This window comes from Lipophrys pholis (genome assembly GCF_963383615.2).
Source record: "Lipophrys pholis genome assembly, chromosome: 16".
Lineage (NCBI taxonomy): Eukaryota > Metazoa > Chordata > Actinopteri > Blenniiformes > Blenniidae > Lipophrys > Lipophrys pholis.
Window position 1 is genome coordinate 28,185,068 of NC_137634.1, and position 17,975 is coordinate 28,203,042.

The 17,975-nt window shown below is 46.5% G+C and overlaps 1 protein-coding gene across 1 annotated transcript in view; it reads left to right on the plus strand.

Moving 5' to 3' along the window:
* The window catches only part of LOC308121391 (uncharacterized protein), a 119,834-nt gene extending 113,983 nt beyond the window's left edge, over positions 1-5,851 (plus strand). Inside the window, exon 19 of the mRNA XM_080482601.1 lies at positions 4,891-5,851. Within this exon, the coding sequence (XP_080338727.1) occupies positions 4,891-5,033 (143 nt within the window). The 3' untranslated portion in view covers positions 5,034-5,851. The remainder of the gene's footprint in view (positions 1-4,890) is intronic.
* Positions 5,852-17,975: the final 12,124 nt, after the last annotated feature.

A 17,975-nucleotide genomic window follows, 5' to 3' on the forward strand; every position in this document is an offset into this window, starting at 1 on the left:
TATTCTCAGCGGAACTGCCAAATTAGGACATCGACACTTCGAGCAATCCGCCATTTTTGTTTCTCGCTGCGATTTTGTAGTCCAACCTAAGTTACGAGAGGATAAGTCGAAATGTTCGGTTGTTGGATGTAGTAACCCACAAGCTTCGTTACACCGTCTCCCAGCATCAGAACCTTTTCCAAGTGCCTGGTTGAGTTTTATTTTTCACAGAAATGTACCCACATCTGTGGGTAAGGTCATTTTTGTGTGCGCGAATCACTTTAAGGACGACTGCTTCAGCAACCTCCGCCAGTATAAAGAAGGATTTGCCGAAAGACTTGGTCTGATTGAGCGGTCAGTTCCTTCTATCTATGGAGACGACGAACAGAGCACTTCGGTCAGCTGTATATAACGCTAAAAAGTGTGATGATAAGACGTCCCTGTCATTGTTTTGTTAGCATTAGCAGTTGCACCGTCTTCATATGTTAGCGCTGTGTGCTCGTTTTAGATTATAATGTAACTTCTGTGTTAAATAGTCGTTGTAATACAGGCAGTATTGTAGTAGTGGGCATGGATGGAGAAGTTAGTGTAAATATAGTAACACACCATTGCGTTACATCCATATGAAGACGTTGTTCTGCAGCTGCATCATGGTCATTTTCATCTGGCTCCGCCGGGTCCGACTCTGGCTCCAACATGTATGGCTGGATGGACAAATCTTCCCTTGTTGACATTTTGTAAATAATGTGTGAATATAAAGTTTCTGCGCCGCTAGATAATTGTATCTGTTCTATCAAACTACAAAGATGGCCGAACAGGGTGACGTTGAACCGAGTGTCACCTCTGCAACCTGGAGAGGAGGCGGGGTATGAAGAGACCGCCCCAAAACGAGTTGCTCTCAGAAGCACATCAGAAAAGGGGTAGAAAAGGGGCCTGTGGAGCTCTAATAATGAGGAATTCAGACCCAAGCATTGCAGTTCCGCTTTATATAGACCACAACTGTATGATTTATATGTAAAAAGGAAGGATTTAAAAGCATGATATGTCTCCTTTAAATCATAAAATCAGCTTCAGTATAAAGAAAACAATTGAGACAGCACCTTCAGCCTCTGATTACCCTGAAAAGAAACCGTCTCAGCAGCCATTTAGAAGGATGACCTCATCATTCTTTTCTTGAATCGCTATTTTTTTTCAGCATAATGATTTTTTTTTCTTTCGCTTGATCTTGATTTTTAGTGTGAATACAGACCGTGGAAGCGGGGCCTCCCAATCCGTTTGACTTTTGGGTTTTAAGCAGGACGTGTCAGAAAAGTTGCCAGAAGGTCATAGTGATGTCGCTTATTGATCTTTTGATGCCGGCTCTTCCGATCATTATGAAGCAGGAATCACCAAACTAATAGGGAACATCACCTTCTTTAGACCATAGTGAGACAGGTTAATTTCACCCTACTGATGATGTGTTGCAATAGTAAATCTTTCATTGGCTAAATCGAAAGTTACGTATGTAACTACGGTTCTATGAATCCTGGAAGACTTTAAGAACTGGATGTTCCATCTCACGCAGGTCGAGTAAATATATCAACAAAGTCACCCGTGACCCCCGGATGACCCGGAGAGTCTATATCTACCGGCGTCATCAGGTGAGCTGTTCCTGTCAAAACCTTCTCGCGAGGACACGAGGATACTGAGTGACAGGACGCTCTGGCGGTCTTCCAGGATTCATAGAACCGTAGTTATATTGGTAACTCTCGTTCTATTTCATCCTTCCAGACCTTCATGACTTGTTCCAAAAAGGTCACGAAGAATCCTCACCTATTCAAGGCCTGGAGCTGTGGACAGTACAGCCACTGCCACAGGCTGGACACCAGCAACATTCACCCTATAGAAACGTCCAAAGTTCCAGGATGAGGACCAGGCCGCTGCAGCTCAGATGTCCTGCAGGGGAACGCCCCTCAAGGCGGCCCATGATGCAGCCTTGCCTCTAGTAGAGTGGCTCTTTATGGCCTGAGGCACCGGGATGCTCAGTGCACGATAGGGATGCTGAATGACCTCCACTACCCAGTGAGACAGTCTCTGTTTAGAAAGCGCCGTCCCCTTCTACAGCCCCCATGGCAGACGCAAAGACTGTCTGTTGTTCGCAGGATAGCCGTCGCCTCCATGTATGCCTTAAGCGCCCACACAGGGCACAACAGCAATGATGAGGTCCACTGCTGCTCGGCCAAACGTGCCCCATATCATGGTCCCCACCTCTGGATGAAGTCTCCACTCACCGGTTGGAGGCTTCTGACGGGAGCGGAGATCCACGGCAGTGTTCCCGAGACCAGGAACATACATTGCCCGGATGCTCAGGAAGTTGGGGGAAGCCATCGTGAGGAGCCGGTGCGCCACCAGCAGACATGCCAGAGATCTGGTCCCGCCCTGGTGGTTGATGTGGTACACGGCTGAGGTATTGTCCGACCGGACCGGATGAGAACATGCCAATCTTTTAGAACACGAAAAAAATTCCTGAGCGCCAGAAATACCACCTGAAGTTCCAACACATTTATGTGCTGTTGCTTCTGCTGGGTACTCCACAGGCCCCTGACAGTCCTGGACTGCCATACTGCCGTAGAAGGCCCAAGATGGTGGAGACCCGCTCTGGGGAGAGGGAAGCTTGCATTAATGAGGAATCCAGCACCAGCCCTAAATACCTCCCAACCTGGCCGGGTGCGAGGTTGCTCTTGGCATAATTCACTTTGAGGCCCAGCTTGCCCACGTGAGCGAGGAGAGTCGCAGTGTCCCTCAACGCCTGCTCCCGTGTTGGGAAATGACAAGCCAATCGTCCAGATAGGGGAGTATCGTTACTCCGCTGGCCTGTAACGGTGACAGAGCAGCTGCCACACATCGGGTAAATATACGTGGGGCCAGGGAGAGCCCAAACGGCAGAACCCTGAACTGATTACCCTTGTCCATGAACATAAAACGAAGGAACTGTCTGTGATCAGGGGCAATGGGAATGTGAAAGTACGAGTCTTTCAGATCCACTGTCACTAACCAGTCTCCTGCTGAGACAGTTTGAAGAACGTCTGCCACTCACAGCATATGGAAGGGGAGAACGTTGAGAAACCGGTCCAGCCCCCTTAGATCCAGGACTGGGCGAAATCCGCCTTCTTTCTTGGGCACCAGAAAGTAATTGGAGTAAAACCCGCTGAGGTAAACCTCCGGTTTACTCGCTCGATGGTACCCTTTCAGAGAAGGGTACCCACCTCGTGACTTAGGACGAGGGACTTCATGGGATCTCTGACCACAGTGCGTTTGATCCTGCTGAAGGTAGGGGGCCGGCGTCGGAACTGTAACGTATAACCCTTGGATAGCGTGGACACCACCCAAGGGTCTGTGGTCTGCTCTTCCCAGCTGTGGAGTTGGTCCTGGGAAAAGCGTCCGACGACCAGCCCCTGAGGTTCAGGTTCCACCCCCTTGCCTCTAGGGACCCTGGGGGGGCGGCGACTTGGTCCAGAACCCCTAGGCCCCTGGGCATATGGACGCACTGCTGCACAGTGTTGCCGAATACCCGTCACCGTGACCTGCGGGCCCCTGGACTGCCAGGTTGGGTGAGCGGACAGTCGTGGGTGAGCTGCCCCCGCTGCTGCCAAATGTCCCTGCCGAGGAGGGGCAGTGGCTGCCTGGCGCAGACTGGCAAACTGCTGCCTCACTTGGCCAACCTGCAGGCTACACTCCAAGGCCTGCAATGCCGCCAGAAGAGAACGTAGTGTTCTGCAGCATGACTCGGATAGAGGGGACTATGCCAGCCAGACCTGGCGACGTGTTAACGTTATCATTGACATCAGCCTGCCCAACTCCCTGCTCATAAATCCAAATGTCTGCAGTGAAGCATCACTGAGGGACTGGGCCGAAGGGACTGCAAGGTACGTGACAGAGCCAGTACCAGGTGTGACAGCGAATTACCCAGACGTCCCATACAGGCAGCAATGTTATAACTGCGGGTCAACAAATCGTCTGTCAATCTGCACTGAGGGAAGCGTGCATCTGGTCTCACGGCCTCATCCGGCATATGGGATTTAAAAAAAAAAAAAAAAAGGAGGTTAAAGAAAAAAAAAACCTCATGCACTTCAGAATTATGTGATTTAATGGGATTTTTCTGCATTGTCGTGGTACCAATCAGGTATGTCATCCTGGGCCAGGTGTGGTGCGAGGTCAGGGGTCGGCAACCTTCAACACTCAAAGAGCCATTTGGACTTGTTTCCCACTGACCCGAACACACTGGGATTTTTAAAAAACATATGCAAGCACATACAAGTTTAATATATTTCAGAATGCAAGTTACTATAGTTTCATGTGGTTTAAATATACTGTACATACATCATATGTCTTCAGTCTTCTTCTACACAAAATACATTCCAGGTGCTCCTTCTTCCCCTACAAGCTCCCACCTCATAGTTATTCCTGCACTTCCAAAATACCTTGTGCTTTTTTCACCTCCGAACAAAAACAAAATCTTGACGTTGATTTTCGACTTTTCTTTCTAAAGAGTTTTTCTTATTTTTTTTACCTCCAAATTTTGTTTTCTTCAGTGACCCTAACACACTTCCATATTAAGTTGTGTAATGTGAGTAACTGTAATTTCCACTCTTGTCTAAGTGGCATTACCTGAGTATTTGATGTATTTCTTAAATTTAAAAAAATTACTTGTTTACACTGCTGTTCTGTGAGCTCTCCTCAGTTCTCAAAATAAACAATAGATATCACAGACTGCACACACACACATTTTGTTTAACTAGAGTGTGTGTGTGTGTGTGTGTGTGTGTGTGTGTGTGTGTGTGTGTGTGTGTGTGTGTGTGTGTGTGTGTGTGTGTGTGTGTGTGTGTGTGTGTGTGTGTGTGTGTGTGTGTGTGTGTGTGTGTGTGTTTTCAGGTAAGAGTTATGGAGTGGAGGTGACTTGGATGGATTCAAGCCCAGATGAAGCTGCTCTGTGGAGGAGGATGCTGCAAGCTGATGGAGAATGGGTGGAGGCTATTCTCCCTCTGAGGATGCTGGTGATGGCAAAGAACATGTAACGGTCATGAGAACATATGGAGCTCATGAGGCTGCATGAACAGTCGTCCCACCTACTGCACTCATCAAGAGCAGCAGCTTTCATCTCAGTGCTGTTCATCAGAAGAGGTCCTTTTGAGAACAGACAGGTTTACCATAGTGAAGAATTAAATTGATCCTATCAAATATAAACTGCATAAAAGCATTTCTACATATAGGTGGTGCAGGTCTTCTAACATATATTGTTCATCTAATTTAGAGACATTTTAAGAAAGTTACAATGAAACTAATGCTGTTCAAAGTAATACACATTTCATCTAACTGACCCAGACGGACTTTAACATCCTGAAAATACATCCTCTGTTCAAAGTCCCTCCATCATCAGAAGTAACAGAGGCAATGCATTTTCTCCTGTTTCACTGTGGAGAAGCTGGACATGTGGTGATAATCAATGAAGACCATCCATCCATCCATCCATCCATCCATCCATCCATCTTCATCATCTTCTTCATCTTCATCTTCTTCTTGTGATTATTTAATCAGGCACTAATGCCTGGTAACAACCATATGTTCAGTATGTGTGAAAAGCAGGTGAGGTGTCGGGGGAAACTGCATGAAGGTGCGAATGAATCAATGATTCTGAACTCTGTAGATAGATATTATTCATGTTGATCATACAATAAATGAAAACATGCATTACTTTAGGTTCTGGAATACAGCATTGCGTTAAGTAAATGTCACAGATAAAATAATGCGTTAAAAGTTCATTTGTTTTTAGAGGGTGATTGTGAAGTGTGATTATTGCTGACTGAGTACTTCAATAAACCGGGCATGCCTTATGATCTGTGTCAGTTTATGTCTTTATAAACCAGTTATAATCAAGAAGGCTGATGTTCTGAATGGATGAAAAGGATGAAAGGATGTTCTGTGTGTACTGGGTACACATTGTGTGCACCCAGTACACACAGAACATCCATCTAGAACACCCAGATCATCCAGAACATCTCCAACTATCATCCAAAACATTCTGAACATTTAGAAATTCCAGAACATTCAGACAGTCAGAACATCCGTATTATCCAAAACACTAGAACATGGAAAATGTCAGGAACATCCAGATAATCAAGAACATCCAGATCACCCGGAACATCACATAGGCCTTTTCCACCAAGAGGTTCCACCAGGAGGTTCCGCATCAGGGCCCGGGATCCACCACCAAACGGCTGGAACTCAGTAAAGTCTGGAGCCATCTTCTAATTATTACTCATTCAATTCTGAATAAGGACGGTTATGTCATGCTAGGTGTGTGGAGGATCCAGGTGCCGACAGGACCAGGAAGTTAAGTTTAGAAACAGAGTTTATTCAGGTGATCTCTCTCTCTATCCTTGGAGAGTGGCGTGGAGGCGGAGGTTGACGTCACCGGGACGCCATCTCCCGAGCAGGACAGAACGGAGCACACCGGGACTGCACCGGAGAGTAGAAAACAGATTACTCCAAGTATCTTAGAATACGAAAAAACAAACGGTCATACAAAAGGCTCAAAGTACCGCGGGGGGAAACGTGACGATCTAGTGATGAGAGCCTGGAAACCCGGTTCCTATATACTGGCCTCAATTATCGGGTTCAGGTGAGCCTCCTCCTCCGTCCGACACACACACACACACACACACACACACACACACACACACACACACACACACACACACACACACACACACACACACACACACACACACACACACACACACACACACACACACACACACACACACACACACACACACGCGTGAAACGTGACAGGTTATCTGGCAGTGTCGGAGCATGTCATGGAAATGGGTTTGATTTTGAATGATCTGGAAAAAAAAAACAAAAAAAACAGGAGTGGGTGGCAGTTTGTGAGGAGGAGTAGAAGACAGACAGACAGACAGACAGACAGACAGACAGACAGACAGACAACTTTTCCGTCAGGAGTTTCCTGACGGAAAAGTTACTGGGAAAGTAAAAGCCACTAAGCGCTCTCTGGGGGGCTAAACTAACAACATAGAGAACTAACGCAAAACGAAGCGCAGCCAAAGAGGACGGACGGAGGAGTCTGGCACAGGAGTGGGGAGAGTAGAGGGGATCGTTGTTCCAGGCAGGAGGCAGGAGGGATTCCAGCGACGAGGAGGGTCAGAATGAGGTAGGTTTAGGGTTTGGCAGCGGTTAGTGGTCAGCCGGTGTTTATGTAGAGGTGCAGGTGGGGAGGTCAGTCCCCGTCGCAGCTGGAAGCAGTTGAGGTGATTGGAGGTGAGGTCAGGCCAATGACGCAGGGAGGCCACCAGATGGTGCCAACGGACCAAATTAGGTTTAAGAAGTGGAGGGCATGACAATTTCATACATTTTTTCCATTTATCTATTCGTGGAGCATGCTTGTTTTTCCAATTTTGGAATAATAGCTTCTTATATGGAGAGAGAATATTATTTGCTGTTGTCGTGAAATTTTATCGGAATGCAGCCTTGGGCCCGATCTGTAGACAAGCATATAGTTCTAATGTCCTAACTGTACTGGTACTCAGCTAGTTCTCAAGTACAAAACAGACAGGGAGATGGCATCAGGATGCAAAGTAGAGTTTTATTGCTAAAAGCCGATCAGCACACTAAGACACTCGCTCTTGTTCCAATGCTTCTATACCATTCTGAAAGTCCTCCTTTCGGCTCTCAAGCACGTCACATTTTATTTTTGAACAATCAACCATAGTCTGGAAATAACCGGGTTCTTATGTGGTCTGGTTGGGAAGCCCCTCCAGTTATAATCGCTCAAGGGTGCTTCCCAATTTTTAAAAAACACTGAGTTTTAATACATTGTTTTGATATGGTCAGCATGCATAATATGTTTGTTTACACAGAGTTCACACAGAGTACATATCAGCAGTTCTTTTTACTCAACTATCTCATTTATGCTTGTCTAGTTTGGTTACATGGTAAACTGGAGTCTGGATCAGACATTCCTGCATTGTTGGCGACTGTTATTTTAACGCTCAGCTTAGCAGGTGTAAAACACAGACAATCCTAATGCAGTGCTGAAGAAGCAATAGATATTTTTACCAAAGGGATATTTGGTTTAAATACAACTCTCTGCTTACAGATATTAGCGAGCCATCTCTCCATGTCAGACCATGTTTCCTGTACTTTTCAACAGTACCAAAAAGAGTGGATGAGGGAGTTGTTGCTCCACCATTTTATACAATGGAGGGGGATGACGGATCAAACTTAGGAATTTGATCCCTACTATAATACATTCTTTAATATTCTATAATAAAGGTTTTCGTTGGTTGTGGCTTTGTTTGTAAGTTGTAAGCAATCCTTCATCGCTCATTTATCATCATTGATTTTGGCAATATAAGAGAATTATAAAGAACACTTATAAATGTATTTTTCTTCTGACTCTGTTCTAAAAGTGTCTTCATCTTTATTAGAACGTCATTCTCAAGAACACAGTTCTCTTTGACCCAGTTTTTTTTTAACTGCATGTACTTAAACGTTTCTAAATCTTTGACATGAAACTTCAGTGTCAAATGAAGAGGCATTATTTGAAAAAATTTAATCTGAAAATGATCCAATTCAGTTTTATTTGTAAAGCTCTAAATCACATCAACAAACATCTCAGAACCTCTTACAATGATAGAGAACAACAGAACCCAACTAAACCTTCCAGAACCTCTTACAATGATAGAGAACAACAGAACCCAACTAAACCTTCCAGAACCTCTTACAATGATAGAGAACAACAGAACCCAACTAAACCTTCCAGAACCTCTTACAATGATAGAGAACAACAGAACCCAACTAAACCTTCCAGAACCTCTTACAATGATAGAGAACAACAGAACCCAACTAAACCTTCCAGAACCTCTTACAATGATAGAGAACAACAGAACCCAACTAAACCTTCCAGAACCTCTTACAATGATAGAGAACAACAGAACCCAACTAAACCTTCCAGAGCAGCAGATGGAACAAGCAACAGAGGAAACCAGGAAGAACTCCCTCTCAGGAAGAACAGTTCATAAGAAGTCCCTCTTCAGGAAGAAAGGGGGCGGAGCCTAGACTCTGGAAGGGGGGGGGGGGGGGGGGGGGCATCCGCCTTGACCGGTTGGGGGGAGAAGTACATGGGATAGGACAGGGAGAGAGAGGAATAGAAGAGGGAGAGAGAGAGGAATAGAAGAGGGAGAGAGAGGAATAGAAGAGGGAGAGAGAGAGAGGAATATAAGAGGGAGAGAGAGGAATAGAAGAGAGAGAGAGAGAGGAATAGAAGAGGGAGAGAGAGAGGAATAGAAGAGGGAGAGAGAGGAATAGAAGAGGGAGAGAGAGAGAGGAATAGAAGAGAGAGAGAGAGAGGAATAGAAGAGGGAGAGAGAGAGGAATAGAAGAGAGAGAGAGAGAGAGGAATAGAAGAGGGAGAGAGAGAGGAATAGAAGAGAGAGAGAGAGAGGAATAGAAGAGAGAGAGAGAGGAATAGAAGAGGGAGAGAGAGGAATAGAAGAGAGAGAGAGAGAGGAATAGAAGAGGGAGAGAGAGAGGAATAGAAGAGAGAGAGAGAGGAATAGAAGAGGGAGAGAGAGAGGAATAGAAGAGGGAGAGAGAGGAATAGAAGAGAGAGAGAGAGGAATAGAAGAGGGGGAGAGAGAGGAATAGAAGAGGGAGAGAGAGAGGAATAGAAGAGGGAGAGAGAGGAATAGAAGAGGGAGAGAGAGAGGAATAGAAGAGGGAGAGAGAGAGAGGAATAGAAGAGGGAGAGAGAGAGGAATAGAAGAGAGAGAGAGGAATAGAAGAGAGAGAGAGAGAGGAATAGAAGAGGGAGAGAGAGAGAGGAATAGAAGAGGGAGAGAGAGAGAGGAATAGAAGAGAGAGAGAGGAATAGAAGAGGGAGAGAGAGAGAAATATGAAGAGGGAGAGAGAGAGGAATAGAAGAGGGAGAGAGAGAGAGGAATAGAAGAGGGAGAGAGAGAGGAATAGAATAGAGAGAGAGAGAGAGGAATAGAAGAGGGAGAGAGAGAGGAATAGAAGAGGGAGGGAGAGAGGAATAGAAGAGGGAGAGAGAGGAATAGAAGAGAGAGAGAGAGGAATAGAAGAGAGAGAGGGAGAGAGGAATAGAAGAGGGAGAGAGAGAGGAATAGAAGAGAGAGAGAGAGAGGAATAGAAGAGAGAGAGAGAGAGGAATAGAAGAGGGAGAGAGAGATGAATAGAAGAGGGAGAGAGAGGAATAGAAGAGGGAGAGAGAGGAATAGAAGAGAGAGAGAGAGAGAGAGAGAGAGAGAGAGAGAGAGAGAGAGAGAGAGGAATAGAAGAGGGAGAGAGAGGAATAGAAGAGGGAGAGAGAGGGATAGAAGAGGGAGAGAGAGAGGAATAGAAGAGAGAGAGAGAGATGAATAGAAGAGGGAGAGAGAGAGGAATAGAAGAGAGAGAGAGAGATGAATAGAAGAGGGAGAGAGAGGAATAGAAGAGGGAGAGAGAGGAATACAAGAGGGAGAGAGAGAGGAATAGAAGAGAGAGAGAGAGAGAGAGAGAGAGAGAGCAATAGAAGAGGGAGAGAGAGGAATAGAAGAGGGAGAGAGAGAGGAATAGAAGAGGGAGAGAGAGGAATAGAAGAGGGAGAAAGAGAGGAATAGAAGAGGGAGAGAGAGGAATAGAAGAGGGAGAGAGAGAGGAATAGAAGAGGGAGAGAGAGGAATAGAGGAGAGAGAGAGAGGAATAGAAGAGGGAGAGAGAGAGGAATAGAAGAGAGAGAGAGAGGGGAATAGAAGAGAGAGAGAGAGGAATAGAAGAGAGAGAGAGAGAGAGAGAGAGAGAGAGAGAGAGAGAGAGAGAGGAATAGAAGAGAGAGAGAGAGGAATAGAAGAGGGAGAGAGAGAGGGGAATAGAAGAGAGAGAGAGAGAGAGAGAGAGAGAGAGAGAGAGAGAGAGAGAGAGAGAGAGAGGAATAGAAGAGAGAGAGAGAGAGGAATAGAAGAGAGAGAGAGAGGAATAAAAGAGGGAGAAAGAGAGAGAGAGAGAGAGAGAGGAATAGAAGAGAGAGAGAGAGAGGAATAGAAGAGAGAGAGAGAGGAATAGAAGAGGGAGAGAGAGAGAGAGAAAGAGAGAGAGAGAGGAATAGAAGAGAGAGAGAGAGAGGAATAGAAGAGAGAGAGAGAGGAATAGAAGAGGGAGAGAGAGAGGAATAGAAGAGGGAGAGAGAGAGGAATAGAGGAGAGAGAGAGAGGAATAGAAGAGGGAGAGAGAGAGGAATAGAAGAGGGAGAGAGAGAGGAATAGAAGAGGGAGAGAGAGAGAGGAATAGAAGAGGGAGAGAGAGAGGAATAGAAGAGGGAGAGAGAGAGGAATAGAAGAGGGGGAGAGAGAGGAATAGAAGAGGGAGAGAGAGAGGAATAGAAGAGGGAGAGAGAGAGGAATAGAGGAGAGAGAGAGCGGAATAGAAGAGGGAGAGAGAGAGGAATAGAAGAGGGAGAGAGAGAGAGAGAGAGAGAGAGAGAGAGGAATAGAAGAGGGAGAGAGAGAGGAATAGAAGAGGGAGAGAGAGGAATAGAAGAGGGAGAGAGAGGAATAGAAGAGGGAGAGAGAGAGGAAAAGAAGAGAGAGAGAGAGAGGAATAGAAGAGGGAGAGAGAGAGGAATAGAAGAGGGAGAGAGAGAGGAAAAGAAGAGAGAGAGAGAGGAATAGAAGAGGGAGAGAGAGGAATAGAAGAGGGAGAGAGAGAGGAAAAGAAGAGAGAGAGAGAGAGAGAGAGAGAGAGAGAGAGAGAGGCAGACAGGCCAGAGAAGTACAAATACTAAGAAAAGTCTATGATGAGCGTTGGTCTGATGATGAACCAATCTCAGTCTGGAGTTTAAGGGCCGTGCCGTTGTGGGGGGGTCCCGGTGCTGTGGGGGGGTCCCGGTGCTGTGGGGGGGTCCCGGTGCTGTGGTGGGGTCCCGGTGCTGTGGGGGGGTCCTGGTGCTGTGGGGGGGTCCCGGTGCTGTGGGGGGGGTCCCGGTGCTGTGGGGGGGTCCCGGTACTGTGGGGGGGTCCCGGTGCTGTGGGGGGGTCGGGTAGTAGGACCGTGGTAACTCCACTCTGGGAGTCTTGGGTCTGATCCCCTGGATCCTGCTCCCCTCCTGTCAGGATCTGGTGGCTCCAGTAATGTTGTTACACAGAGAGAAAGAAAGAAAGACAAGAAACAGAAGCTCCAAATGTAGAGTTCCTCCCTTTAACGGGAGAGAGGAAATCCCCTCAGCAGTCTAGGCCTAGAGCAGCTCAACTTAGTGCTCCTATTTTATTCCTAATGAGAAGCTCTATCAAAGAGGAAGCTTTTTAGTCTCCTCTTAAATAAACTAATGGTGTGGGCCCTTCGGACCGAGGCTGCTAGTTGATTCCAGAGTAAAGGAGCCATATGGCTGAAACTCCTGCCTCCTCTTTTACTTTGAAGGACTTTAGGGATTACCAACAGTCCTGCATCCTCAGAGCGAAGGGCTCGTGGAGGGTGATAAACTTCTAGAAGTTTCTCCATATAGGACGGAGCCTGGTGATGAAGAGTTTTAGATGTGATCAGAAGGATGTTGAATTCTATTCTAGATTTGATGTGAAGCCAGTGTAAGGATGCTAAGACTGGGGAGATGTGCTCTCTTCTTCCAGTTCTGGTTAGTAAACCTGCAGCAGCGTTCTGCTCTAGCTGGAAGATCCTAACAGAGGAGTTTGGACATCCTGACATTAGGGAGTTACAATCATCTCATCTTCAAGTCACAAAGGCAGGAAGCATTTGTTCTGCATCTTTGAAGGACAAGAAGTTTCTCATTTTTGCAATATTCCTTAGATGGAAGAAGGCTGTCCTGGAGACATGTTTAACATGGGACATAAAGGACAGATCCTGATCAGAAATAACACCCAGGTTCCTAATATCACTGTTAGAGGTTAAGGTAATATTATCTAAGGTAATCAGACTATCTGAAAAGTAATCCCTGAGCTTTTTAGGACCTAGGATTAGAACCTCAGTCTTGGATGTGTTGAGCATTAAGAAGTTGATAGACATCCAGGACTTAACGTCCCTGAGGCAGGACTCTAGTTTAACAAGTTGGTCGGCCTGATTGGCTTTAACTGATAAATAGAGCTGAGTATCATCTGCATAACAATGAAAGTTAATGTTGTGTTTCCTAATAATATTTCCGAGTGGTAACATATAGAGATTAAACAATATGGGTCCGAGGACGGAGCCTTGTGGTACTCCACACAGGACCCCTTCATGTATTGAAGATTTGTTATTTACATGAACAAATTGAAAGCGGTCAGATAAATATGATTTAAACCAGTTTAAGGCTAAGTTTTTAATGCCGACGCCATCTTCTAATCTCCTTAAGAGTATATTATGATGGACAGTATCAAATGCAGTACTAAGGTCCAGAAGAAGTAAAGCAGATAGAAGAGCTCTATCTGAGGCCGTTAGAAGGTCATTAGTAACTTTTAGCAGAGCAGTCTCTGTACTGTGGTTCATTCTGAAGCTGGACTGAAGGTCCTCTAACAGATTATTCTCCTGCAGATAATCCTGGAGTTGTTTAGCCACTACTTGCTCCAGAACCTTTGACAGGAAAGGAAGGTTGGAGATGGGCCTGTAGTTTGAGAGAAGGCTTGTGTCTAAGTTTGGCTTCTTAATGAGAGGTTTAATAACTGCTAGTTTAAAGGATTGGGGCACATAGCCTATTGGTAGAGACTGGTTAATAATTGCGAGTATAGAATTATTGATTAGTGGCAGTGCCTCTTTCAGAATTCTAGTAGGAATTGGGTCCAACAGGCTAGTAGTTGGTTTAGCAGAAGAAATAAGGGAGTTTAGTTGGACTAGTTGTATTTGCTGAAAGCATTCCAGATGACTGTTAGGTTTAACCAGTTCCTCTGTTATGGGGCTAACGGACGGTAGGGTTTGATGGATGGTATCCCTAAGCCTTGTCATTTTATTTTGAAAGAACTTCATGAAGTCCTCACTACATATATAGATAGGAATGGTGGGCTCAACGCTATTTTGGTTCTTGGTCAGTTTGGCTACAGTACTGAAAAGAAACCGAGGGTTGTTTTTGTTTTCCTCTATTAAGGATGAGTAGTAATTAGTTCTACTTCTACTCAGAGCTTTCTTATAAGTTTTGAAGCTATCCTTCCAGGCTATATAATCTCGCTCTGTTTGGAGAAGCTGCACTGAAAATACCTGTGAAATGTACTAAAGGTAGAAAAAATCACAACAACTATCACAAAATATGGAAATGTCCCAGCAGTGGTGCCTGTTAGAAGTCACGTACACATATGCAAAAAATTTTAGGGAATGTTCAAAATCGTGAAACCAATCATAGAGGTTCGTGAAAAGTTGGCATCAATCCTGTAAAGTTGACAGTGTATGTTGCAAATTATGTAAATCAGGGGTTTAAAAAGATGGTTCCAAACGGCTATTATTCAGTATTTTGGGGGATTTCGTAGCGAGAGGAATCCCTGTTGCCTTGTAGAATCAGAGGATAGCCTTGGACGATAGATAAAAACCACGGCCAGAAAGTGTTCAGCTTGAAGGTGAAAAATCCCTCTGGATTGTGAAATATGATTCGTGGAGTAAAGATTCTGATGTCATTGCAGGTACACAAATTGTCACGGGTGACAATTGGTTCATGTGCTCAGTCTGACCGTTCGTCTGAGGGCGGTAGCCAGATGACAGACTAGCAGTAGCACCAATCAGGGAGCAGAACTCGCTCCAGAACTGAGAGATGAACTGGGGCCCACGGTCAGAGACAATGTCCAAAGGAAGGCCATGGAGGCGGAATACATGGTGTAGAATGAGTTCAGCTGTCTCCTTGGATGAGGGAAGTTGGACAGAGGAACGAAGTGAACCATCTTAGAAAAACAGTCTACAATGTTAAGTATAGTTGTTTTACCATCAGACGCGCTGAGTCCAGTGACGAAGTCCAGGGAGATGTGAGACCAATGGCGAGATGGTACTGGAAGGGGGATGAGTTTACCAGCAGAAGGAGAGTTGGCCGACTTTGCACGAGCGCAGATGGAACACCAGCAACGTACTCCTTAACATTCTCTTGCATTCTTGGCCATCAGAAACGCTGACGAATGGAAGCGGTGGTTAGTGTAACCCCCGAGTGGACTGCCAGCTGGGAGGTGTGACCGCAGTGGAGGACCTGTGGCCGAAGTAGGTACAAACAGGCGATTATTGGGGCATGAGCGTGGTACCTCACAATTCTCCAGAGCACGTTCTCCACTCCACAAGTGATTGCACCCATGATGCATGGAAGTGGAAGGATTGGTTTGGGCTCCATCTGCATCTCCTCCGGGTCATAAACACAGAACAAGGCATCAGGCTTGACATTCTTGATGCCCGGTCCATACGTAAGGGTGAAGAGGAACCAGCTAAAAAACAGACTCCACCGTGCTTGTTGAGGGTTGAGACGCTTGGCTGACTGGAGGTACTCCAAGTTCCTGTGGTCAGTCCAGATGATGAAGGGAACCTCTGAACCCTCGAGCCAATGGCACCACTTCTCCAGAGATAACTTAATGGCCAATAATTCTCTGTCGCCAAAGTTGTAGTTCTGCTCTGCTGAGGAGAGTTTCCTGGACATGAATCGACATGGATGAACGTGGTTGTCAGTGACGGATCTTTCAGAGAAAACAGCTCCAACCCCGATGTTAGAAGCATCGACCTCCACAAGGAATTGCCCCCTGAACAAACACTGGGGCAGAGCAGACAATTCTCTTTGGGAGTCTGAAGGCCTTATCTGCCTCAGACGTCCAGGAAAAGGTCAGCTGGGAAGAGGTCAGACTGTGCAAGAGGGGCAGCGATGGAGTTGAAGCCACGAATGAACTTCCTATAGAAATGTGCAAATCCCAAGAAGCGCTGCAGTTGTTTTTGATTGAGTGTGTAGGCCAATCAGCAATAGCCTTTCCTGTCTCAGGATCCATGCTTATCTCTCCCTGAGCCACGATGAATCCAAGAAACGAGACACTGGAAACATGAAACTCACATTTCTCTGCCTTCACGAAGAGTTGGTTGGTGAGAAGTTGAGTCAGATCTTGGTGCACATGCTGGATGTGAGTCTACAAATTTGGCGAGATGATTAGAATATCATCCAAATAAACAAACTCAAAAATATTCAAAAATTCTTGGAGAACATCATTAATCAGGGCCTGGAAGGTCGCTGGGGCAGTACAGAGCCCAAACAGCATCACCAGGTATTCGTAGTGACGGTGGTCTTCCACTTGTCCCCCTCTTGAATCCTCATGAGTTGATATGCGTTCCAGAGGTCCAACTTCATCAATACTCTGGCCCCTCTAAGCAGTTCAAAAGCAGATGCAATAAGTGGTAAGGGGTACCTGTTCTTGATGGTGACCTCATTTAGCCCACGATAGTCGATACAGAGTCTCAGAGAGCCGTCTTTCTTTCCCACAAAGAAACACCCTGGAGGTAAGGGTACCTGGCACACAGTTGTCGGGACGGTGTGGTGGAAGGGAGGTGGTCCGGTTCTTACTGAAAACCTCCCTGAGGTCTGTATAACAGTCTGGAACGTTGGTGAGGTCAGAGAAGTTGTAGAAGAGAAAAAGAATGCAGCAGAGTGAACTCCGCTGAAGTGAGTTACAGCCTGTCAGAGGCTCCAGGCCTGAGCACAGAGGCAAAGGGGAGGGGGAGAGTCAGAGACTCAGAAAGTCCCAACTCTGGCTAAGAGCCTCTGGGGAACAAAACTCACAGTCAGGCAGGCCTGTATGACCACGACTGACACAGCAACACCAAAGGAATAAAATAGGAGCACTAAGTTGAGCTGCTCTAGGCCTAGACTGCTGAGGGGATTTCCTCTCTCCCGTTAAAGGGAGGAACTCTACATTTGGAGCTTCTGTTTCTTGTCTTTCTTTCTTTCTCTCTGTGTAACAACATTACTGGAGCCACCAGATCCTGACAGGAGGGGAGCAGGATCCAGGGGATCAGACCCAAGACTCCCAGAGTGGAGTTACCACGGTCCTACTACCCGACCCCCCCACAGCACCGGGACCCCCCCCACAGCACCGGGACCCCCCCACAGCACCGGGACCCCACCACAGCACCGGGACCCCCCCACAGCACCGAGACCCCCCCACAGCACCGGGACCCCCCCCACAGCACCAGGACCCCCCCACAGCACCGGGACCCCCCCACAGCACCGGGACCCCACCGCAACGGCACGGCCCTTAAACTCCAGACTGAGATTGGTTCATCATCATAGACTTTTCTTAGTATTTGTACTTCTCTGGCCTGTCTGCCTCTCTCTCTCTCTCTTCTATTCCTCTCTCTCTCTCTTCTATTCCTCTCTCTCTCTCTCTTCTATTCCTCTCTCTCTCTCTTCTATTCCTCTCTCTCTCTCTCTTCTATTCCTCTCTCTCTCCCTCTTCTATTCCTCTCTCTCTCCCTCTTCTATTCCACTCTCTCTCTCTCTCTCTCTTCTATTCCTCTCTCTCTCCCTCTCTTCTATTCCTCTCTCTCTCTTCTATTCCTCTCTCTCTCCCTCTTCTATTCCTCTCTCTCTCTCCCTCTTCTATTCCTCTCTCTCTCTCTTCTATTCCTCTCTCTCCCTCTTCTATTCCTCTCTCCCTCTCTTCTATTCCTCTCTCCCTCTTCTATTCCTCTCTCCCTCTCTTCTATTCCTCTCTCCCTCTTCTATTCCTCTCTCTCTCCCTCTTCTATTCCACTCTCTCTCTCTCTCCCTCTTCTATTCCTCTCTCTCTCCCTCTTCTATTCCTCTCTCTCTCTCTCCCTCTTCTATTCCTCTCTCTCCCTGTCCTATCCCATGTACTTCTCCCCCCAACCGGTCAAGGCGGATGCCCCCCCCCCCCCCCCCCCCTTCCAGAGTCTAGGCTCCGCCCCCTTTCTTCCTGAAGAGGGACTTCTTATGAACTGTTCTTCCTGAGAGGGAGTTCTTCCTGGTTTCCACTGTTGCTTGTTCCATCTGCTGC